The sequence below is a fragment of the Chiloscyllium punctatum genome, chromosome 5 (genome assembly GCF_047496795.1).
Source record: "Chiloscyllium punctatum isolate Juve2018m chromosome 5, sChiPun1.3, whole genome shotgun sequence".
In the NCBI taxonomy this organism is placed as follows: Eukaryota; Metazoa; Chordata; class Chondrichthyes; order Orectolobiformes; family Hemiscylliidae; genus Chiloscyllium; species Chiloscyllium punctatum.
The window spans coordinates 138,480,626-138,505,790 of record NC_092743.1 but is presented as its reverse complement, the minus strand read 5'-3'; the positions used below and the strand labels follow the sequence as shown (position 1 = coordinate 138,505,790).

The window sequence follows — 25,165 nt, the reverse complement described above, 5'->3', positions numbered from 1 at the left end:
TGTGTTCCCTTGCCAAATGCATCACCTCAAACGTCTCCAGATTGAATTCCATTTGCCACTGATCAGCTCATCTCACCAGCCTGTCTAGGTATTCCTGTTAATCCAATGCTATCCTCCTCAATATTTACCACCACCATCCCCCCAATTTTCCTATCAAGTGCGAACTTACTGATCAACGGTCCTACATTGAAGCCTAATTCACTTCTATAATCCATAAACAGCAAGGACCCTAACACTGACCCTCTGAAAGACCCCACTGGTCACAGACTTCCAGTTGGAAACATATATCCCTTGATCATCACCCTCTGCTTCCTGTCACTTAGCCAATAGTGGATCCAATTTACCAGGTTTCCTTGGATCCATGAGCTCTTATTTTAGCTGTCAGCCTCCCTTTCAGGACCTTATCAAAAGCCTTGCTGAGGTCCAAGTAGAAGACGTCAAAAGCATTGCCCTCATCTATGTACCTGGTCACTTCTTCAGAAAATTGAATCAAATTAGTCAGATATGATCTCTCCTTAACAAAACCATGCAGACTGTTCTTGATTAATCCCTGCCTCAGCTTAATTCTGTCCTTCAGAATTGGTTCCAATAGTTTCCCCACCACTAAGGCTAGACTGACTGGCCTATGGTTTCCTGGTTCATCCCATGCTTCCTTCTTGAACAATAGGGAGGCAATGGCTTTGTGGTATTATTGCTAGACTATTAATCCAGAGACTCAGCTAATGTTCTGGGGACCTGGGGGTGAATCCTGCCATGACTTATATGTGCCAAATTATATTGTATTTGCAGATATATTCTATTTTGCTCAAAAAATGCACAACCGGTAGGCAGTCAACAGAGACAGTCAATACATATAATAGTTTGTAAATTCCACTTTGGAAATAGAACCAATCTGACTGTTAAATGCAGTCAACACGACTTTGTGAAGGGCAGGTCATGCCTCACAAACCTTATCAAGTTCTTTGAGGATGTGACTAGACAGGTTGATGAGGGTTGAGCTGTGGATGTGGTGTATACAGACTTCAGCAAGGCATTTGATAAGGTTCCCCATGGTAGGCTCATTCAGAAGGTCAGGAGGAATGGGATACAGGGGAACTTAGCTGTCTGGATACAAAATTGGCTGGTTGACAGAAGATGGTAGTGGAAGGAAAATATCCTGCCTGGAAGTCAGTGGTGAGTGGTGTTCCACAGAGCTCTGTCCTTGGGCCTCTACTGTTTGTAATTTTTATTAATGACTTGGATGAGGGGATTGAAGGATGGGTCAGCAAGTTTGCAGACGACACAAAGGTTGGAGGTGTCATTGACAGTATAGAGGGCTGTTGTAGGCTGCAGCGTGACATTGACAGGATGCAGAGATGGGCTGAGAGGTAGCAGATGGAGTTCAACCTGGATAAATGTGAGGTGATGCATTTTGGAAGGTCAAATTTGAAAGCTGAGTACAGGATTAAGGATAGGATTCTTGGCAGTGTGGAGGAACAGAGGGATCTTGGTGTGCAGGTACATAGATCCCTTAAAATGGCCACCCAAGTGGACAGGGTTGTTAAGAAAGTACATGGTGTTTTGGCTTTCATTAACAGGGGGATTGAGTTTAAGAGTCGTGAGATCTTGTTGCAGCTCTATAAAACTTTGGTTAGACCGCACTTGGAATACTACGTCCAGTTCTGGTCGCCCTATTATAAGAAAGATGTGGATGCTTTGGAAAAGGTTCAGAGGAGGTTTACCAGGATGCTGCCTGGACTGGAGGGCTTATCTTATGAAGAGAGGGTGACTGAGTTTGGACTTTTTTCATTGGAGAAAAGGAGGAGGAGAGGGGACCTAATTGAGGTGTACAAGATAATGAGAGGCATAGATAGAGTCGATAGCCAGAGACTATTTCCCAGGGCAGAAATGACTAACACGAGGGGTCAGAGTTTTAAGCTGGTTGGAGGAAAGTATAGAGAGAATGTCAGAGGTGGGTTCTTTACACAGAGAGTTGTGAGAGCATGGAATGCGTTGCTAGCAGCAGTTGTGGAGGCAGGGTCATTGGGGACACTTAAGAGACTGCTGGACATGCGTATGGTCACAGAAATGTGAGGGTGCATACATGAGGATCAATGGTCGGCACAACATCGTGGGCTGAAGGGCCTGTTCTGTGCTGTACTGTTCTCTTTAAGATTGGGATACAGACAGACTCTGATCTCACACCTTTCATGCATTGTGCATATACCAGCACCATTTAAACTAATGGGGCCAGAATCACATTATAGTCAATACAGGTAAGGAAGGTTTGTGTACTACAAATATCGGTTTAAATTCAGCAATTGTGTTATAGCCAATTTGTGCTGTAGAAACACATGCTATTGGAGAACCACCTGTGTATGTATTTCAATTATACATGGTTTCCGCATTACAATATCTCAAGATGGGAAGACTTGTTCATCTGAGTTTTCTGCAGAATTGATACCAGGAAATTAGAAGTATTCCATTGCAAATTCTACCTGATCATCTTTTTTAAGACCACGTTTGTCAGACTAATGTGTAATTTCTGGAGCACATTCTATGTTTGGTTTTAATGTATAACATACTGTTAGCTGATATAAATTTTCATATCCAGGGATAAAGACTATCACCTAAGAACCTACAAGTCAGTGGTCATGGCAAACAAGCTGACAGACTGGTTAATTGCACAGGTAATATAACAAAAAACATTTTGTTTAACTGCGATAATAGGGTTCATCTGATAATGTGGTTTGCACTGTCTTAGATAGGACATTTGCCTCTTTAGTTGGAGATTCAGTGAAAGTATTATTTAAAGACATAAAGTGTCATCATATCAAAGTGTAATTTTCTGCATAAGCAAGCCTTAAAAACAATGTGAGTGAATTCACAAAGCTGAAATCATTTATTATACGTAGGCTACAAATCCATGTTTTGGTGATTTCTGATCCAGATTGGTCCATTGATTCGTCAGAATGTTTGCTTCTGGAATCAAAGGGAATGGGATCAGGAGAAAAAGGAGAATGAATATTAGTTACAACAAGTCAGTGAAGTAAGGAATATGGAATAGATGAGTGAGTCAGGTGGCTACATGTTACATCTGTAAAGAGACATAGTGCTGTCACCAACACAGTTTCAGGCCAATGGAATAATGCATAGGAATGGAAAATTACCATGTTCAATAATAGAAGTGATTTTTTTAAAATCCAAGGTGTTTACAGTATCTTTAGGAGCCTACTCTAATAGGTTATCTGTCATACCATAGTTAAAAAAATTATTTAAAAGACAAAAATATATTAATATGGCTTTTGCATACAATGGAATCATAATGCAAACATAATGATTTGTACCAATTTTTATTTTTCATTTTATATTTGAATCTTTAAGATTTTCATGCAAATTATGAATCTACTCTAGGGTCGAAAAATGTGGCACCGGGAAAGGAAAATATCATTCCTGATGAATGGTTTATGTCTGAAATGTTGACTCTCCTGCTCCTCGGAGGCTGCCTGACCTGCTTTGCTTTTCCAGTGCCACACTTTTCAACTCTGATCTCCAGCATCTGCAGTCCTCCTTGCCATGTGACTGTCACACTTTGAGAGAAGGAAGGTATTACAGATGATTTCATATTAAATTGTTATCAGAGATGGTAGCCTCCATTCACTAAATTGTAGTTAAGTTACTCATTGTTTATGGTTTAATTTATAAATACTTGACACTTTTAAGTATCTAATGTTTTGATTAAATTAGATTCCCTACAGTGTGGAAACAGGCCCTTTAGCCCAACAAGTCCACACCAACCCTCCGAAGAGTAACCCATCCAGACCCATTTCCCTCTGACTAATGCACCTAACACTATGGGCAATTTACATGGTCAATTCACCTGACCTGCACGTCTTTGGACTGAGAGGAAGCGACCCACGCAGACATGGGGAGAATGTGCAAACTCCACACAGACAGTTACCCAAGGCTGGAATCGAACCTGGGACCCTGGTGCTGTAAGGCAGCAGTTCTTCATGAAAATTCAAGATGCAACTTTTTTTTAGTCAGAACAGATATTTTTCTTCACTTTTTGATGAAATTTTGTGTTGAGTAAGGTGATATAGTGGAAACTAAGCATTTTAAAATTCCATTTTGGGTACCCACCCACAGGCACTGTCAAGTTAGTGTGGGGCAGATGTAGAAATTGCGTTAACAAATGCAAAGAATTCGGGAGAATCTCAACAGGTTTGGAAGCATCTGTGGAGAGAGAAGAACATAGTTAATGTTTCAGGTATGGCATGACTCTTCTTCCAGACCTGCTGATTTCTCCAGCATTCCCTGTGTTTGCTGCAGATTTGCAGTATCCATATTTATTTGTTTTTATTAAAATTATGTTCATGTGCCTTAATCTCAACATTCAGAGGAACAACCTCAATTGCACCTTTCCAGATTTGCTTCTGGTACTGTCTATACTCATGGAATCATACAGCACGGAAACAGACCCTTTGGTCCAAACAGTCTGTGTCAGTCATAATCCCAAACTCAATTAGATCCACCTATCTGAACTTGGGCCATATTTCTCCAAACATTTCCTATTCATGTGTTATCCAAATGTCCTTGAGACATTGTAACTGTACCCGCATCCATCCCACACACAAATCTCTGTAAAAAAGAACGCCCCCATGTCTTTTTTAATTCCATTTCCTCTCATGTTAAAAATATACCCCCTACTCCTGAAATCCCCAAATCTGTGGAAAAGACACCTGCTATTCACCTTATCTATGCCCCTCATGGTTTCATAAATCCCTACAAGGTTACCCCTTAACCTCCTATGCTCCAGGGAAAAATGTCCCAGCCCATCCAGTCTTTTTTTATAACCCAAACCCTGCGTTCCCAGCAATATCCTGATAAATCGCATCTGTACTCTCTCCAGCTTAATAATAATCTTTTTATAGCAAGGCGACCAGAACTGCACTCAGTACTCCTGGAGATGCCTTACCAACATCCTGTACAACTTCAACATGACATTCCAACTCCTATACTCAAAGGCCTTGCAAAGTGCAAATGCTCTGCGATACATTTTTGTTTTGATTTGCTAGTTCTTCCCTTCATATTTCTAAAGTGCTATTCATCTAAATTACTTCTTTAATAATTATTTATTGGAAATGAAACTGTGGAGGCTATGACAGCTTTTTCTTTTTAGGGTTTGCTCATAAATCATTCAGGCAAAGGTTATGGTGTCGTGGTTACACAGAAGGACATGTTGCTTTATTTTTCCCATTCATTGTCAAGTTATTGAAACAAATTGTGGTGATTTTTGCTATACATCAGGCTCACATAACATAGTATAAAACATAGTATAAAACATAGTATAAAACTGTAGTTCAGCAGTTCATTAAGTGCTTTCTCAGTGAAGCATGATAGTAGCATTAAGATGAGCAATTGTTTGCTGGTTTGTGTTAATTCTGGGAAATCTTGTGTTGTGGACCTGAAGGTTTCCAAACTCATCTGGGACCGATAAACCATTGGGGAGTAGACTTTCTCCTGATCAGACTCGACTGGATTCAAACTAGAAAGTGAAATGAAAGAGGAACAAAATCATTTTGTGAAACAACCAGTCCTTTTGGAAAAAAGTGCTGTGCTTTTGTTACTGACCATTTTCTGCAAAATTTTAAAAAATAAATAAAATTATGGTAGTTTCCTGAATAAGTGCTTTTTAATTTGATATAAAAATAACATTGTCTACATCAAAACTGATAAATGCATTATTGTTTAGTAGGGTAATCTCTTGGTCCTGTGCTGCCAGTAAAGATCTGGTGAACAATTAATTTTTACCCTTCTTGGTCTGTCTCCAGTCTTTTACACAATTGATGGCAATCTCCTCCTCCAGTGCGTCTCCACTGTCATCTTGCTGGGTGGAATAGACCCTGCCTTGTTTAATTCGTAATTATCTCCTTGTAGCCACAGAATCACTTGCTATGACTCCTGTGCCATTAATGGTGGACTCCTCTAAGGTTTATACCCTCCTGTTTCTTATCTACATGTCACCCTTGACAACATCACCCAAAACCACCCAGCTAGAATTCTCATTGTTGTTCTCCAGTTTCCTCATTCCCTATTTCTAACCCAGTCCAACTTTACAATCCTTCAAGATATCCTCATGTTGTAATCCTCCTCTCTTGCTCAGTCCTGATTTTAAATGGTTGCTGAGGCATTTGCTCTTGCATTCCACCCTGAGATGTCTCCACCTCTCTATGACACTCCTTAAAACCTACCTCATTGACTAACGTTTGGTTATCTGCCTTAACATCTCCTTCTGTCACCCAGTGCCAAATTTTGTTTGTTAATGCTCCTGTGGATCACCTTGGGAAATACTACAATGTTGAAAGTATTCTATAAACATGTGGCAGACAAGTGTAACATTTCTCAATCCCATGTTACCCTTGAATAAGGCTTTATCCGCTGGCAATGCAGGATTATGAAATTATCCCACATATTCCATTAAGATGTTTCAAAATGTTTCAATTTACTTGACTTTATGACAAGATACTGAAAGAAGTCAAACAGGAATTGGTAGTTTCCGTGTTATTAGAACATGCAATGTAGAATGTCTATTACTTTGTCACCAGGGGGACTGTAGAACCAGAGAGGAAGCAATAATCCTGGGTGTGGAACTTTGTGACAATGGTTTTATGCATCATGGTAAGGATAAATTCAGTGCATTATTCAAACATCCTTCTGACGTCAGTGCTTCGCAGAACAATGAAGTGGTAAAAAAAAATTATGTTGTTGAACTTCATTAGCTAGTTGCTGTGATTTCAAAAAAAAAGTTGCTTTTTCTTTTGTGAATTACAATTTTAAATGTATGGTATTTCAAAGTCCCATATTTTTAATCACATAAATACGGTTGGAAACTGTCCCATCAAATAATTTATAATTATCTAAAGTTACTGTGGTAAAAGACAACAGGCATTCTTTAGTTAAGAAACATCAGTGACTCAATTGTTTAACATTTATTTCAGATAAATGACAGCTAACTGTTGCAATGGGTGATATACTTTGAATTATATCTGTGATTTATCCAGTGCTTTACACCTTGTTTTTCCTTATAGTACTGGAAAAGAGTGAATTTAAGGATGAACCCCTTTTATTTCGTTTTTTTGCTGATGAGGAAACAGAAGGATCGAATTTAAAACAGAGGCACCTGCGACATGACTTGAAAATAGTTGAAAATGTCATCGCTAAGTCATTGCTGGTAAGCAGTATTGCTGCATGTGATGGATTTTAGATGTGAGGTAGTTGGATGTAAGCATTCAAAGCAGAAACAGCAGTTATTATATCCAATTTTAAGGAAATCTCTGCCTTCTTGAAAGGATACCTTAATATTCATTATAAATTCCTTAGTCTCAGTGCTCAAACTATTTCCAAATTATTTGTCAGTGGATTTCTGAAGAGCATTCAGAGATGAAATCACAGTCCATCTGATGGCAGTGCATGTACTTTAATGTTTCAAGATTCACTATATTCACTTGAGTGCACATTGATAGAAAATCAAGATGAATGAATTAATTTAAGAAAATACAAAAAAAATTGAAATGCCAATCCGTTTGAATGCCATGGATATTGTCTTCTGTTTCACCTTGCCTTCCTTCAGTATATGCAAGGGGTTAGTCCTAGCTAACTACTAGCATTTGGACCTGATGCACAATGTTTGCTGCAGGAATTCTGAGAGTTTGTAATCATAAGGCTATATTTACTTGTTTTTCCCTGAATCAATCTGTTCGGAGATGTTGTTATACAACTCTGGAACAGGTGGGACTTGAACCCAGGTCTGTTGCACCACAGGACTCTCTGATTTTACATTTGCCTGCTTTATTCCTGATTGCATGCAGCTATTTAGGGGCGGCATGGTGGCTCAGTGGTTAGCACTACAGCCTTGCAGCACCAGGGTCCCAGGTTGATTCCAGTCTTGGGGGTCTGGCTGTGTGGAGTTTGCATATTCTCCCTGTGTCTGTGTTGGTTTCCTCTGGGTGCTCCAGCTGGAATCGAACCTGGGACTCTGGTACTGTGAGGCAGCACTGCTAACCATTGTGCTAGAAACAGTCAGAGTCTGACCAATGGGATTATAGTAATTATTAAAGATGTAGGGTTATGAGGGACTATAAGAATATCAGTTTCCTCCTACAGTCCAAAGATGTGCAGGTCAGGTGAATTGGCCATGTTAACATTATCCTTAGTGTTAGGTGCATTAGTCAGAGGAAATGGGTCTGGGTGGGTTACTCTTTGGAGGGTCGGTGTGGACTGGTTGGGCTGAAGGACCTGTTTCCACGCGGTAGGGAATCTAATCTATTAGACTTCTCACCATTTTCTTTGTAAGCAAGTTAAAAATTATGATCAGCACCATTGCTGTCTGTTGTCTCACTATTCTTCATCTGTAATAGCTGCAGGTTGAAAAACACATTTTAATCTGTGGGGATTTATTTATATCCTTCCAGAGACTGTTAGCAGTTCATTGATTGAGAGTGTGACGCTGGAAAAGGACAGCAGGTCAGGCAGCATCCGAGAAGCAGGAGAACTGACATTTTGGGCATGAGGAATTTTCCAGCACCACACTCAGTTGTGATTGCCAGCATCTGCAATCCTCACCTTCTCCTAGATATCTACCCCAATAGGAACTAATTCAATCCACGCTGCTAAGCTGAAGCAGTGCCTCTTCCTTTTTCCTAATGTCTGTCCAGTGTCAAACAAGTCCAAATAGTAATTATATGTAAGGTCTTTGACTTTCATTCTGATGTTGGACAAAGTAAGTGATCCGTGCTGGGATTGGTAACCTTGTTGTACGGAAGATTTTGGGTTTTCAGTCGACTTCCAGAGATGTATCAGGTTCTGGTCATCGTGTCATAGAGATGTATAGCACGGAAACAGATCCTTTGGTCCAACTTGTCCAGATATCCTAAATTAATCTAGTCCCATTTGTCAGCATTTGGCCCATATCTCTCTAAACCCTCCTATTTATATACCCATCCAGATACCTGTACCAGCCTGCACCACTTCGCCTGGCAGCTCATTCCATACACACACCACCCTCTGGGTGAAAAAGTGCCCCTTAGGTCCCTTTTAAATCTTTCTCCTCTCACCCTAAACCTGGGCCCTCTAGTTTTAGACTCCCCTACCCTGGGAAAAAGACCTTGGCTATTCACCCTATCCATGCCCCTCATAACTTCATGACCTCAGTAAGGTCACCCTTCAGCCTCCAAACAATCCAGGGAAAATAACCCTGGATCCTTGGCAGAAACCAGACTGAAGGCCATGTCCCAACTCAAGTGTTTTGATCCACTGAGTGTCAGACTATTAGTATTGTCTTCTGATCTATCTGATTATCTTGCTGTACTATAGTTAACAACAAAATTACAGCATGGCATTTCCAAATTGAAGGAACTGAGAGTGATTCAGTTGTAATTGAAATTGTTTCTTGTCATTTCTATTTTTCCTTTACTAAATAGATCCTCTAATCTAAAAGTTCAGTCCTTCAGCAAAGTGATCAAAATGTGCCAACTGAACAACAGTAATTGTAATTATAAAGCAACTGATTGTGTGAACAGTTGGGAGATGTTTTGACAACGAAATATGACATGTAGCCAATGTAAAGACTCATAAAAATAACTTTCTTAATTGAATTCAAAGGGAAAGCCTTTGAATTTTTTGGCAGACTGGAGAACCTGTTTAGTTTAAAATCTGGACTTGAAGACAATTGTCTGAAACCTTTGTTTTCGTGACACATAGCGATAAACATACATCCGTTAGACTGAGTTTATGATTTCATTTGGATACTTCTGTCTTCAAGTAAGATAAGAAATTCTGATGTATAAACATGAGTTTTGATAGAAAGGTTTCTTATTTACCTTAATTTTTATTAAAAGAGAAAGCAAACAGGAAGGAGGGGTAAAGTAAGGAGGATGCAGGGGCATTGAGATATTCCCTACAAATAGTTATATATCATGCAGATTGGTCCAGATCTGAGTGAGAAGGTATAGATGAACTCTGCAAGTCAGGGGTCAAAAGAATTCTTTTGATGGCTACTCCTGAAATTTTCTCAAGGTTTTCTGTTGCACCTTTCTCATTTTCACGAACTCCTTCATTATGTAGTATCTTTATTTGCATCGACATGTGGAGTATTTGAATTCATTCAGAAGCAGAATGGGAATTCATCAGTGCTGTCAATTGTCATTAAAAATGAAGCCAGAGCACACAGGAAAAGCATTAATTTCTTAGACATCACAGTATTTAAACTGGGGACAGCAGAAACGAGCAATAATAGCCTCTCTTAAATAACTGACATCCAACTCTAAACACAGAAGCCAGACATCAAAAACCCATTTTCTGCAGAATGCTGAATTAAATGATTGCATGTTTGAATCTAAAGCAGTCACTGCACCTCAAGGAATTCACAATATATGAGACACTTTGGAATTGCAAATTTTTATCAATATTCAATACTGAATGAAATTCAATATTGAATTATAGAATTTACAGTGTTCTTGACAATAGCATCCACTATTCCTCTGTTGAAAAGTATCAAACTGCTCGCTGTGCAGTTCACGTCCCAATATTACCATTGATGAGAAACCTTAGGTGCTAGTGTCCAAGGTTTTTGAAATGTTTTGGTGTGATAAATAATTGTGCAGATACAATGGGGTGGGAGGCAATGGCTTAGTGGTATTATCTCTAGATTGTTAATCCAGAAACTTAGCAAATGTTCTGGGGACCCAGTTTTGAACCTCACCATGGCAGATGGTGGAATTTGAATTCAATTAAAAATGAATATCTGGAGTGAAGAATCTAATGATTGAATTCAAGAGTCGTGAGGTGATGTTGCAGCTGTACAGGACTTTGGTTAGGCCACATTTGGAGTACTGTGTGCAGTTCTGGTCGCCTCACTTTAGGAAAGATGTGGAAGCTTTGGAGAGGGTGCAGAGAAGATTTACCAGGATGTTGCCTGGAATGGAGAGTAGGTCATACGAGGATAGGTTGAGAGTTCTCGGCCTTTTCTCGTTGGAACGGCGAAGGATGAGGGGTGACTTGATAGAGGTTTATAAGATGATCAGAGGAATAGATAGAGTAGACAGTCAGAAACTTTTTCCACGGGTACAACAGAGTGTTACAAGGGGACATAAATTTAAGGTGAAGGGTGGAAGGTATAGGGGAGATGTCAGGGGTGGGTTCTTCACCCAGAGAGTGGTGGGGGCATGGAATGCGCTGCCCGTGGGAGTGGTAGAGTCAGATTCATTGGCGACCTTTAAGCGGCATTTGGATAGGTACATGGATGGGTGCTTAATCTAGGATAGAAGTTCGGCACAACATCGTGGGCCGAAGGGCCTGTTCTGTGCTGTATTGTTCTATGTTCTATGTTCTATGTTCTATGATGACTATGAAATCATTGCCATTATCTGAAAATCCCATCTGGTTCACTAATGCTCTTCAAGGAAGGAAATCTGCCATCCTTACCTGATCTGGCCTACATGTGAGTCCAGACCCACATCATTCTGTTTGTAGCAATTGGTATAACTGATTGGCTTGCCATTTCAGATGGCAACTAGGAGTCAAAGTCTCTTCAAGGGCAACTAGGGACGGGCAATAAATGCTGGCCAGGCAGTGACACCCACATCACACAAATGAATAAGAAAAACAAATAACATGTAGAATGCATTTAAATTCAATGACGTTTTCTATTAAAGCATCTTAAAATAGATTTAAATGTGATTACAGTGGCATAGTGTGTACAAACAGCTATTTTAACAGTTGGTGGTAAAGAAATTGGTGCAATCAGGCAATAAATATTTTTAATTATATTATAAATTGCTGCAACTATGGTCCACTCAAGTATGGTCTTTTATGGTTCTTAGATCAAAGCTCAAGATGGAAGCTATGGCTTTACTTTGGAGGAGAAAAACAAGCTTCCCATTGTGAAATCTGTGGAGACGGGATCTTATGCTGAGGTAACATGCAACAGATCATTCTCTTTAAAATTGTGCTCGGGGGTTGCCAACTGAAATTCTGAATTGCTTTAATTTTGCAGTAACTATTGCACAATATTTAATCTCGCACAACTGTAGCAATGGGCGACTGTCTGTGTGGAGTTTGCACATTCTCTCTGTTTGCGTGGGTTTCCTCCGGTTTCCTTCCACAATCCAATGTTGTGCAGGTCAGGTGAATTGGCCGTGCTAAATTGCCCGTAGCGTTTAAGGACGTGTGGGTTAGGTGCATTAGTCAGGAGTAAATGTAAAGTAGGGGAATGGGTCTAGGTGAATTACTGTTCGGAGGGTCAGTGTGGACTTGTTGGACTGAATGGCCTGTTTCCGTAGTGTACGGATTCTGTGTTCAATGCCTAATCACTTCACTTGTGCATAAAATACATAAAGCTAGCACACAGGGGTAGCAGGTAATCAGGAAGGGTAATGGAATGTTGGTCCTTATTTCAAGAGGATTAGAGTGTAAGAGCTTATGCTTGAAATGTCAACTCTCCTGCTCCTCGGATGCTGCCTGACTGGCCGTGCTTTTCCAATGCCACACTTTTTGACTATAAGAGTAGGGAAATCTTACTGCAACTGTACAAGGTGCTGGTGAGACCACATCTGGAGCATTGTGAGCAGTTTCGGTCCCTTATTAAAGGAAAGATAATATTTCATTGGAGTCACACTAGCTTTCGGAGCGACGCTCCTTCGTCGAGTGATACTATCATGGTATTCCAACAGATGAAAGACTCCACAAACAATCAAGGTCTTTTTCAATGTATAATTTCAGCTATATCACACTGTGAACTTTTGCTATAAATTCTGTGTCTTACAATTGTGTACTCCACAACCACCTGATGAAGGAGCACTGCTCCGAAAGCTAGTGCTTCCAATTAAACCGGTTGGACCATAATCTGGTGTTGTGTGATTTTTAACTTTGTCCACCCCAGTCCAACATTGGCATCTCCAACTCATATTTCATTGGAGACAGATTAGACAAGGTCTACTGGAATGATCCCTGGTTTGGAGCGGCTGTCTTATGAGCAAAGGCTAAACAGGTTAGGACTCTTACTGGAATTTATCTCGTTGAAATATTTAGGATTCTTAAAGGGCTTGACAGGGTAAATGCTGAGATGATGTTGCCCCTCATGGAAGAGTCTAGGAGAGAGGGCACATTATCAGAATAAAAGGATGCCAATTTAAGGCTGAAGTGAGGAGGAATTGCTTCTCTCAGAGGATTGAGAGTCTTTGGAGATCTGTGGGGGCAGACACCTGTATATTTCAGGCTGAGATAGATAATTGAGCTGTTCGGGAAGGAAGGGTTACAGGGAAAGGGCAGGAAAGTTGATGTGAGAAATGTCGGATCAGCCATGATCCTATTGAATGATGGAGCAGACTTAAGGGGCCGAATGGCCTGCTCCCGTTCCTCTTTCTTAAGCTCTTATAAGGATTGATGCCATTCTCTATTAATATCCACAGCTGTTATAATGCTAAACTGATCTGGAAATTGAGTTTCAGTGCTGTCATCCATTGAGACTTCAATCCTGAGTAGGATATTATACTATTTTATGGTTCAGTTGTTCGTATTTTTTTGTTGTACAATATGTCGATCTCCTGTGGCATTGCACAGAGGAGCAAAGACCAAGAATATATGTGAACTAAGGTTATTAAAGGGGAAAGGGAGCAGCAATGTGATATGGGATAAGGAGGTGAGGAAGGAAGAAGGAGACAATGAAAGGGAAGGGGGATGTGGGTGTTTGGAGAAGAATTGCAGACAAGGGCAGGTATGTGTAGGAAGAGGGAATAACTGTACACAGGCTTTAGGAGCTGTAGATAGGCATTCTTGATAGGTATCACAATATACCGCTAACCAAGCTTGGTATTATTCCATCTGAATATCAATATCTTTAGTACTTTGGAGGTCTATCTGGATTCATGGTGGGTGGCATGGTGACTCAGTGGTTAACACTGCTGCCTCATGGCACTAGGGACCCAGGTTCAATTCCAGCCTCAGGTGACTGTATGTGTGGAGTTTGCACATTCTCCCTGTGACTGCATGGGTTTCCTCCAGGTGCTCTGGTTTCTTCCCACAATCCAAAGATATGCAGGTTAGGTGAATTGGCCATGATAAATTGCCCTGCACTGTTCAGGGGTGTGTAGGTTAGGTGCATTAGTCAGGAAAAATGTAGAGTAATAGGGTAAGGGAATGGGTCTGGGTGGGTCACTCTTTGGAGGGTCAAGTGTAGATTTGGTGGGTGAAATGACATGATGGCATTTTACTGAGTTTGTTGATACAGATATTCATAAGGAATTACTTTAGGAAAAGTGAGGATGCAGGCGCAGGATAGGTGGAATGGAAGATTCTTTGCATTGTGTGTTATAGAACTTGTACATTTCACTTGCCTTTATTCACCTCTGTGTGGGCAAAGAAGGATTTTACTCGGACATTTCTGACTGTCAGTGCCTTGGAAGGTTGTATTCTCCCAAGAGGTTACTTCGGAGTATATTCCACCAAGGGACTGTACGCAGCTTTAGTGTAGTTTACTGTCGGATTCCCGTTGCATATGTTAGTCTTCTGAACTTTGGGTCCAGGCTTTCCCCACATCAAGTTCAGGAAAATTTAGATGAGAATCACGATGGGTTGCTCTCTGAGGGTTTGGGTTTGGAAAAGTTGGGCAGAACGATGGAAGCAGGTGACCCACCTGAGCACACATTAGATTAGATTAGTTACAGTGTGGAAACAGGCCCTTCGGCCCAACAAGTCCACACCGACCCGCAACCCACCCAGACCCCATTCTCCTACATTTACCCCTTCACCTAACACTACGGGCAATTTAGCATGGCCAACTCACCTAACCTGCACATTTTTGGACTGGGGGAGGAAACCGGAGCACCCGGAGGAAACACACACAGACACGGGGAGAATGTGTAAACTCCACACAGTCTGTAGCCTGAGGCAGGAATTGAACCCAGGTCTCTGGCGCTGGGAGGCAGCAGTACTAACCACTGCACCACCATGCCACCCACAATAGGAAACAAAGGCAGGAAAAGAATAAGTGTCAATTTAATTTTTAAAAAAATTAAATGCACAGCAATGAAAAGAAATCCTGAGATAATAGAAACGTTCTATATTATAATTGATTTTTAGAAAATTGACATCAAATATAACAAGTGTGGATTTTTCAGGAAAGTTCCATTCACGGGATGGTGTTTGAAATGATTGCCTGCACTGATAGAAATGTTTAAACAGACTTTACGTGAGCCTTTTCGCTCTGATACCACTGAACATGTTCCATTGTTTATGTCACGGTTTTTAGTTTGTGAATTAATCATCTGTGCATTACATTTTCTGTGACCTCATTGTAGATGGCAGGTCTAGAGGTTGGGAAGAAAATTTTTGCCATTAATGGGGATGTGGTTTTCCTGCGACCCTTTCAGGAAGTTGAATGTTTCCTGCAGCAGTGCTTCAATAGAAGGAGGCCACTCCGACTGCTTCTGAGCACAAAACCACGAGAGTAAGTCATGTGGGCGTTTGGCATTTAAATTTAATGATTGAATTGCTGCTCCAAAAACTAACTTTCCTTTTATCTTTCTTTGTGGGAGAATTGGTCCAGGAACATGCTGTGCTATCACAGCACCAGGTCTCCAGGGGGAAAATGCTATCCATCCAATTCAACAACAGAAGAGTATATTTTAAAAAACTCAGCACACACCGGCTAGTCTCCAGTTCAGAACGAGTGGCTTGATGCTGTTTCTCAGATTCATATTCTAGCACCTCCTGCTGTTCAGCTGAAACTATAAAACCCTTTAATGTGCAGAGAATATGTTTGGTTTGATTTGATTTAAGCTTTATCGTCACATGTTCGGAAGAACAGAACTACAGGAGTACAGTTAAAAATTTGCAATACCACCACACACGGTACAAAGGTCCCCAGGTACAAAACTAAGGTACAAGAAGTAACACAGAGAAACTTAAAGTTAAAAGTAAAGCATTACTTTTGTTCTTAGTATAAGTGGGAAAATAAAGAAATACATTTGCAAGTTAACATTACAGTCCTTCCTAATATTAAGTGGAATAATAAGGAATAAAAGTAAAAGTTCAACAGAAGTTCTTTCTTAAGTGCGCTCCTTGTAAGGGCTCGGCCTCCTCTGCTTTGGCCCTCCAGCCGACACTGCTCCAGGCCCACAGCCCCTTCCCCACACACCGCACCGTCCTGCCGACCCTGGTCCTGGCCTACAGCTGATGCTGCACTCTCTCCAGAACTCCAACTGGGCTCATCTTACTCTTCTGAAAACTGATAAATGTGCAGAGAATATGAAAAGATACAGCCGAATTAATCTTGTTCCATTTTCACAAATTACCAATGAACCTGAAAAACATACTCATGACAAAAATGAACAGTTTTACTCCAGAGCAATAGTTCTATTTGAAAGTAAGCAGAGAGGAGCTGTTTTTTAAATGAATGTTTGTGAAAAATGTCACTTTAAATCGTATTCTGGACTATCATTTTAATTTTTTTGTGTGTGTTTTGTAGAACGAAATAATAAAAACACATTCCGTGTAGTTAGTGTAAAACATATTTCAGTTTGGAATTATTCATTAAATACATCAGAATGTCAAGATGTGACGACAGGAGAAACAGCTAGTTCAATGAGAAATAAATGCCACAACCTGTTAAATAAGAATTCTTTTCTTTTTCTCTTTGAGTATTCACTAGACAGTGTCATTCAGCACAGAAACAAGTGCTTCAGTCTAACCAGTTCCCACAAACGATGATGGGTGCATGGTGGCTCAGTGGTTAACACTGCTGCGTCATAGCGCCAGGGACTCAGATTCAATTCTAGCCTTGTGTGATTGTCTGTGTGGAGTTTGCATGTTCTCCCTGTGTCTGCATAGGCTTCCTTCCACAGACATGCAGGTCAGGTGAATTGGCCATGCTAAATTGCCCATAGTGTTAGGTGCATTAGTCAGGGGTAGAAATGGGTCTGGGTGCATTACTCTCTGGAGGGTTGTTGGGCTGAAAGGCCTGTTTCCACACTAGAGTGAATCTAATCTAATCCCAAGATAAACTAGTCCCACCTGCCTACTCTTGGACTGTATCCTTTCAAACCTTGGCTGCTCATGAACTTATCCAAATGTCTTTTAAACGTTACACCTGTACCTTTATCCACCCCTTCCTCTTGCAGTTCATTCCACACTCAAACCACTCTCTATGTAAAAAAAAAAATGCTGCCCCTCGTGTCATTTTTAAATCTTTCTCCTCTCACCTTAAAAATGTGCCCTCTGTCTTGAAATCCCCCAGCCTTGGGAGAAATTCACCTGTCCTTCACCTTATCTATCTCCCACATGATTTTAAAACCTCTATAAGGACACCCCTCAACCTCCTACACTCCAGGTGGCGCTGTAGCTGTGAAGGCCCCACACAAACTTCCTACTTGGGCTACTTGCCTTTGTTTCATGGTAAGGCTTCCAACTGGGATCTGCAATCCAGCTGTTCCGAAAGTGCCCCACAATGTGAGCTCCCCTGGCACCAACTTTGATTAATCTTGTGTTGGATACCTGATGACCACATTCAGAGAAATGAGAGTGGAATGGCTATGATCATTCTCTCCTGATTCATTTCAATGACAGTCATCAGGTTCTGCCTCATGAACTCATAACCACTTCCCACTTGGTTTGCAAAGATCTCAACCCCCATCCTGTGGACCAGCATCGAGCAATGAATATTTGACACAATGGCTCAGCTGATCCGCTTTCTCTTTGCAACATGCTGCTGGTGGAACGAATTGAAACATTCTCCATCTTTTGTAATAATTAGATTAAATTAGATTAGAATAGATTCCCGACAGTGTGGAACCAGGCCCTTCAGCCCAACGAGCCCAAACTGACCCTCCGAAGAGCAACCCACTCAGACCCATACCCTACATTTACCTCTGCACCTAACACTATAGGCAATTTAGCATGGCCAATTCACCTAACCTGCACATCTTTGGACTGTGGGAGGAAACCAGAGCACCCAGAGGAAACCCACGGAGACATGGGGAGAATGTGCAAACTCCACACAGACAGTTGCCCGAGGCAGGAATTGAACCTGGGTCCCAGGTTCTGTGCTGTGAGGCATCAGTGCTAATCACTTTAATAATTACTATAATCCCATTGGTCAGATTCTGACATTTCTGGCTCAGTGGTTAGCAGTGCTGCCTCACAGTACCAGGGTCCCAGGTTCGATTCCAGCCTCGGGTGACTGACTGTGTGGAGTTTGCACATTCTCCCCGTGTCCGCGTGGGTTTCCTCCCACAGTCCAAAGATGTGCAAGTCAAGTGATTTGGCCATTCTAAGTTGCCCATAGTGTTAGGTGCATTCGTCAGAGGGAAATGGGTCTAGGTGGGTTACTGTTCGGAGGGTCGGGGGCCGAAGGGACTGTTTCCACACTGTAGGGAATCTAATCAAAAATTCAAATTCAGAATGGAAAACTTGCATGTGATTGAGAAGCTGGATTGGAGAATGCAGTTAGAGGAGAGATTCTGTCGTGTTGTTAAGTGTGATGCTGTTTCTTATACCCTATTCTTGAGTATTTTCTCCATCTTCAACAACTATCTTTTTTAACATCTACTACACTTTCACCAACCCCCTCATCAGTCCACAGTATAATTTGTTCCCCCCCACTCCATATCTTTGACTTGTAGTTTGGGAGATGCCAGTGTAATGGTCTTCCCTTTAACCTTTTGTTTGTCTTTAGGAGCAGAAATTGTCACCCTAGTTTAAGTTTTGAATTTCCTAGCCAGCCCAGTGCACTGCTGGAGGGAAGGTGTAACTCCAGGATGTCTATATTACATATACATTTGAATTTCCTTTCTGTCTTTTTTCCCCTTTGTGTTAAGATATTTGTTTGCCTTTTAATTTTCTGTTCTTTTGACTGGTCACATCCAAGGTGTGTAAAGGACAGTGGAAATGCTGAAAGAGCTGTTCATTCTCAAATTTGAATGTTTACCTCAAACAAGTTGCTACCTTAATTCTGAGTTGTGCCATGGGAATTAGAAAAAAGCAACACAACAGAAAGGAAGGTATTTGTGTATTGCACTATAGTATCAACCCATTTACAGAAATGATCAAAATTAGCTTGTGTTGCCTCTACCAATGTTTTATGTTAATCTGTGACCTGTAATTAGATTGTTGAAAACCATTTTTAAAATGATTTCTTTATTCTGAAAAGTTTCAACCTTGTAGTGTTTGTCAGAAAACAGTATTACAAAGCAGACTGATTTTATTTAACAGGACAATAAAGATTCCAGACTCTGCAGATGGTCTTGGATTCCAGATCCGAGGATTTGGTCCATCAGTTGTCCATGCAATTGGCCGAGGTAAATAGGGAACGGTTTAATGCTAGTTGCCTGTAAACACCTAACCAGCAGATGTACCCTGCTTTCAGTTAACGGTTGATCATTTTTAGCTATGGTTAGCCTGGCACATATTCTCGATAGTCAATTTGTTTTCTTTCACATTTTGTGCTATTAAACTTGCAATTTATGTTCTGTGAATGTGGTGCATGTAATTAGCCATGAGTGAATATGATGAAATACGTATTCCAACTCTGGAATGGTGGCTTAGAACTATCTGTACTTGTGCAGTTCTTCATGCATGTACAATTGACACTGATTGTATCTTGATCATGTTAGTAATTGTAATGTTGCAGGCAATAGATCTTCATGCATACTCATCTGCCTATATTTGTTCATTGAGAGTTTACACATTTACAGTGGTTAACAGGGCTTGGAATATCCACCTGTTCCATTACTATCCCATGCTATCCAAAGCAGAGAAAGCTAAAACCAGTTAATCACTGCCTTGCCAGTTACAAGATAGCTATAGACATCTGTTTGACTGCCATCGATTGCAAAACTTCAAATCAATGATTAAAAAGTTGTTTTGCTTTATAGTACAAATAAGGAAATACTCTATTTGTTTTCATTTGTAAAATTTAAATAAATGTGTCGGTGAGAGGGTTCTGAGAGTATTACAGTAACATTCTGGTGCTAAACATATTGGCATGGTTTCACATTTACTAGTCTTACTCAGACTATTTAATAATTCAAATCAAAATTTCAATACAGTGGTTCTCTGAGCATTCTGTTAATTCAAGTGAGGTCACTGGGAGTATTCTCAATGAGCTCCTACCTGCAGCAATCTAGCCCGGCCATAGAAATTCAGGGGATGAGACAATGTTTGGATTTTCCTGAAACATGCATACTCCCACCTTGCGGTGCCATTAACCACAAATAGAAGACTGCAGACAGCGAGTCACCAGTCTCTTTCAATAAAAGTTTGACTTCAGCTACCTGTTCTCACATAATGGATATCTGTTCTTGAAACAGAGAGTTGATTTTATTTAATGTACATTCTGTATAAGCAGCCAGAAAGATTGGAATGGCTAAGAAATCTGATTTGGTTAACGCACTAGGGGTAATGTGCTGATATTAAGTATCCTCCGATATGATTTCTGCCCATTGGGTGGTGCGGCACTGCCACTGTGCTAAATGAAATAAACACAGAATAACTCAAACAACTCAAAACTAGGCTCACGAAGTGCTATAGGCCATCGGCAGCCCAGCATGTCCTTTGCTGTTTCATTCCTAGTGAGCAGGGAATTCAACTTTAGTTCAATGTGGTGTGCAGGAGATTATGCCAGGGTCAATGTCAGGTGTCTCTAAAGTTGTGGTGCCAATCTTACACATGTTAGACAGTGCAGCTGGCATGTGATAGACTTGAAAGCCTGATCACACCAGTCAGGGATTGTATGGAACATCAACAGCTTATAAGTTCATAAGACACAGGAGCAGAATTAGGCCATTCAGCCCATTCAGTCTGCTCCACCATTTGATCATGGCTGATATACTCCTCACCCCAAATTTCCTGCTTCCCTCCATATCCTTTCAACCCATTACCAATTAAAAATCTGTCTAACTCCTCTTTAAATTTATTCACTGTCCCAGCATCCAGCCCACTTTGGGATAGCGACAACAAACCATGGGAAGAAGCCACATAAATTTTGTTTTGCACAATAATGAATGGCAAGTAGCAGTCATAATACTCAAGTGCCCAGCAACAACCATCTCTGTCAAGAGGACATCTAACCATTTCCTTTTGATATTCATTGGAATGTCATATGGCTGAATCCTTCACTGCCAACATCTTGGGAATGCATAAATCAGAAACCTGTCTGGATTAGCCTTGTAAATAATGGGGCTATAACAGCTGGTCAGATGCTATGAATTCAATGATGAGGAAGTCACCTTCTGATTCCCCAGCATCAACATATAACAAGTCAACTGTGCAATGGAGTGCTCACTGATACTTGGACAAGTGCTATTCCCTCCTGCACTGGTACACAGTAAAAATAGGATGTACCACACCAACTTGCTAAGACTCCTAGTACCTTGCACACCTCGAAACCAAGAAGCACCAGGGGACAGATACAAGTGAACTCCAACACTTGAAAGTTTCCTGCCAAGCATTCACGATACACTTGGAGAAATATTGCTGTTATCTCGCTGTTGCTTGGGTCAATGTTCCATTCTTAACAGATGTTCCTGCACTGGATGGACTCCTGTTAATCAAGAAGGTATTTCTTCACTGCTCGCTCCTGAAAAACTATGAGTAGTCAACACGTACATCCTTGCCAATTCCACAACACAGCGAAATCAGAAACGGAGAGTGACTGCTGGGTTCAGCCTGGTACAGTGGCTAAGAAGGCAGATGGAGTAATTAACAGTGAGGATCAGTCCAAAGTGCTACATATGATGACAGAAGTTGATTTATAAATTGATGAAGTATGAATACACAAACACTGAGCTACAATTTTCCTTCAAAAACCATTTAAGGTGAATCCATTTGTAATAAATTGTTAGAAAATAATTTTAATTCCCAAAGTTTTAGATATTTTGATTTGCAATCTGAAGAACGATTTCAGCTAATCAAAATAACCAGGAAACTAATCGTACAATTCACTTGTGTCAGAAAATTGACTGGATGTGGCAGGAGGGAAATGTGTGGCTGAAATTGGTACTAAATGATACTACAATAACAGAAAAATAATTACTGATCTAATGAAATGAATAGGGAATTGATTAAGGTGAATTAAATTGTAAAGACTATATTGCCCAAAGGATATTTTTATTATAATTCTGTATTTGGTTGATGACTAGAGGAATACAATTCTGCAGATGCTGAAAATCTGAAATATAAACTGGAAGAGTTTAGGTATCACAGCATCTGTGAAGACACAAAAAAAGTTAATATTTCAAGTTAGTGACATTTCATCATATTATGACCGAGGCTTGGAGAGGGATACATCAATTCCTTTCTGTCCCACTCCTCCGTTATTCGTAACAAATTTTGAATTTCATCAGCTTGATGAATTGGTCTGTTACATTGGTTTTAGGCTGCATCTGGTTCAGAAACAATTCCACCAGATTTATTTTGTTAGCACAACATAATTAGTTTAATGCAAACAAAACCTGCTCAAACAAACATGCAATAATTATTGACAAAATGGGTATATCTTATAATCTAACATCCTGAACTTAACATGAGGCAAGTATAGTTAATAGACAAACACCCCATAGAACACATGACACATAATCAAGACAGATCTGTGGATTCCTCAGCAACACTGCCTACACTGTGGGTCAACAAATCTCATTAAAACCTCACAAGGGATTTAGAAATTTGGCTTTCAAACTCCGTTGAGAGCTGTTCTGTCATGGATTGCTTCAAATGCTACTTATATTTTGGGGGGGGTTCACCTTCCTTGGCTGTGTCTATATACTCCTGGATTCAAGATTATATATACAACAGCGTTTACATACAAACTACAGCTTTTTTCACAAATAGTGAGCTTCACTGAGTCAGTACTGCCACTGGGTTTGTTTCCTGAGTTCGAACCGTATTCTGTTGCCCCAGGATGTTTGAGGACCATTGTAAACCTTGCAACAACAACAACAACAACAGCAATACTCTGACCCCAGGGAAAACAAAGCATTGCGTCCAGTGGTTGGATTTAAAATGTAGCAACCCCTGGAACTATCTGTTCCCTGAACGCTGATATTTAATTGAGAACTGGCTCCGACAGCACAGAATGTGTACAAAATAAAAGAATTAGTCATGATCAAGAGAGATGAATCATTAATTTATGATTCCCTGTCGCACTGGTGCTATTGTTATGGTGTCTTCTGTATAATAGCAAATATTTAGTTGTAGCTATCTAAAGTCTTTCTGGCTTTGCACAAAGAAATGATCTGGAATAGTTATTTGTTTATGGGAATTAATACCTTGAATCTGCAGCACAGAAACAGGCCATTTGGTTCAACTGCTATACAGAACACTTTCTATTCTACAATGATCTTTCCCCACTTTCATTATCACTGGGCAGCATGGTGGCTCAGTGGCTAGCACTGCTGCCTCACAACAACAGGGACCCAGGTTCCATTCCTGCTTTGGGTGACTGTCTGTGTGGAGTTTGTACATTCTCCCTGTGTCTGTGTGTGTTTCCTCCGGGTGCTCCGGTTTCCTCCCACAGTCCCAAGATATGCAGGTCAGGTGAATTGGCTGTGGGAAATTGCCCACAGTGTTAGATGCATTAGTCAGAGGGAGGTTGGTCTGGATGGGTTGCTCTTTGGAGGATCAGAATGGGCTGAAGGGCCTGTTTCCACACTGTAAGGAATCAAATCTAATCACTTGCTAGCCATACCACATCCTTCTATTCTCTTGATTGATTTATTGTCATGTGTACCGAAGTACAATGGAAAGCTTTTTTTATGAGCAGTACAGTCAGATCATAGTGAGCAAAGATGCGCAGATCAAAAAGACTTAGAGGCATTCAACTAAGTGCTGTCAAGGAGCCCGAACAAAACTGGAATCAATGGGAATCAGGGCACAAACTGAATTGGATCGACTGAAACAAATCCATTCTGGCAGCAAGTTTACTAGTGAAATCTGGTAAAGAAATTCCTCCTTCATTCTTTATTGCTGGCATTGCCTTGATGGTTGAGAGGCATTCTGTACCCTTTTTATTATTCATTCGTGGGATATGGGTATCACTGGCTGGGCCAGCATTTTTATTCCTGATGAAGGGCTTTTGCCCGAAACGTCGATTTCGAAGCTACTTGGATGCTGCCTGAACTGCTGTGCTCTTCCAGCACCACTAATCCAGTATTTGCTTTCCAGCATCTGCAGTCATTGTTTTTACCTCCAACATTTTTATTGCCCATCTCTCGTTGCCCTTGAGAAGGTGGGGTGAGCTGCCTTTTTGAACTGCTACAGTCCATTTGCTGTAGGTTGACCCCCATTCCCCTGAGGAAGGGAATTCCAGGATTTTGACCCAGTGGCACTGAAGGAACAATGACATATTTTCAAGTCAGAATGGTGAGTGGCTCTGAGTGGCTTGGAGGGGAACTTGTAAGTAGTGATATTTCCATGTATCTGCTGCCCTTGGCCTTCTAAATGGAAGTGTCGTGGGTTTGGAAGGTGAATTTCTGCAGTGCACCTTGTAGATAGTACACACTGCTGCTATCAAGCGTTGGTGTAGAGATTTGTGGATGTGATGTCAATCAAGTAGGTTACTTTGTCTTGGATGGTGTCAAGCTTCTTGATTGTTGCTGGAACTGCCCCCATCCAGGCAAGTGGGGAATATTCCATCACACTCCTGACTTGTGCCTTGTGGACAGTGGACAGGCTTTGGTGAGTCAGGAGGTGAAGCATTTGTCTCTGTGTTCCTAGCTTCTGACCTCCTTTTGTGTTTATGTGGCAAGCCCAGTTGAGCTTTTAGTTAATGGTAACCCCAAGGACGTTGATATTGGGGGATTCATTGATGCTATTGAATGTCAATGGACATCTTTTGTCAGCCCAAGCCTGGATGTTGTCCAGATCATGTTGCATTTGAACATGGACAGCTTCAGTCTCTGAGAGGTAATGAAAGGTGCTGAACGTTGTGTAATCATTGGTGAACACCTCCACTTCTGACCATATGATGGAGGGAAGGTCATTGAGGAAGCAGCTGAAGATGGTTGGGTCTAGGACACTACCCTGAGGAACTCCTGTGGAGATGTCCTGGAGCTGAGGTGATTGACCTCCAACAATCACAACCATCTTCCTATGTGGCAGGTATGACTCCAAGTCAAGATTTTGCCCCCGATTCCCA

The 25,165-nt window shown here is 40.9% G+C and overlaps 1 protein-coding gene across 3 annotated transcripts in view; it reads left to right on the top strand.

Annotated features, from left to right (window-relative positions):
* Positions 1-25,165, top strand: part of prex2 (phosphatidylinositol-3,4,5-trisphosphate-dependent Rac exchange factor 2) — a 339,323-nt gene that overhangs the window by 131,756 nt on the left and 182,402 nt on the right. For all 3 annotated transcript variants that reach the window (XM_072571479.1, XM_072571478.1, XM_072571480.1), the window contains exons 14-19: positions 2,594-2,669; positions 6,588-6,660; positions 7,071-7,213; positions 11,862-11,954; positions 15,336-15,484; positions 19,246-19,331. In XM_072571479.1, the coding sequence (XP_072427580.1) occupies positions 2,594-2,669; positions 6,588-6,660; positions 7,071-7,213; positions 11,862-11,954; positions 15,336-15,484; positions 19,246-19,331 (620 nt within the window). The remainder of the gene's footprint in view (positions 1-2,593; positions 2,670-6,587; positions 6,661-7,070; positions 7,214-11,861; positions 11,955-15,335; positions 15,485-19,245; positions 19,332-25,165) is intronic.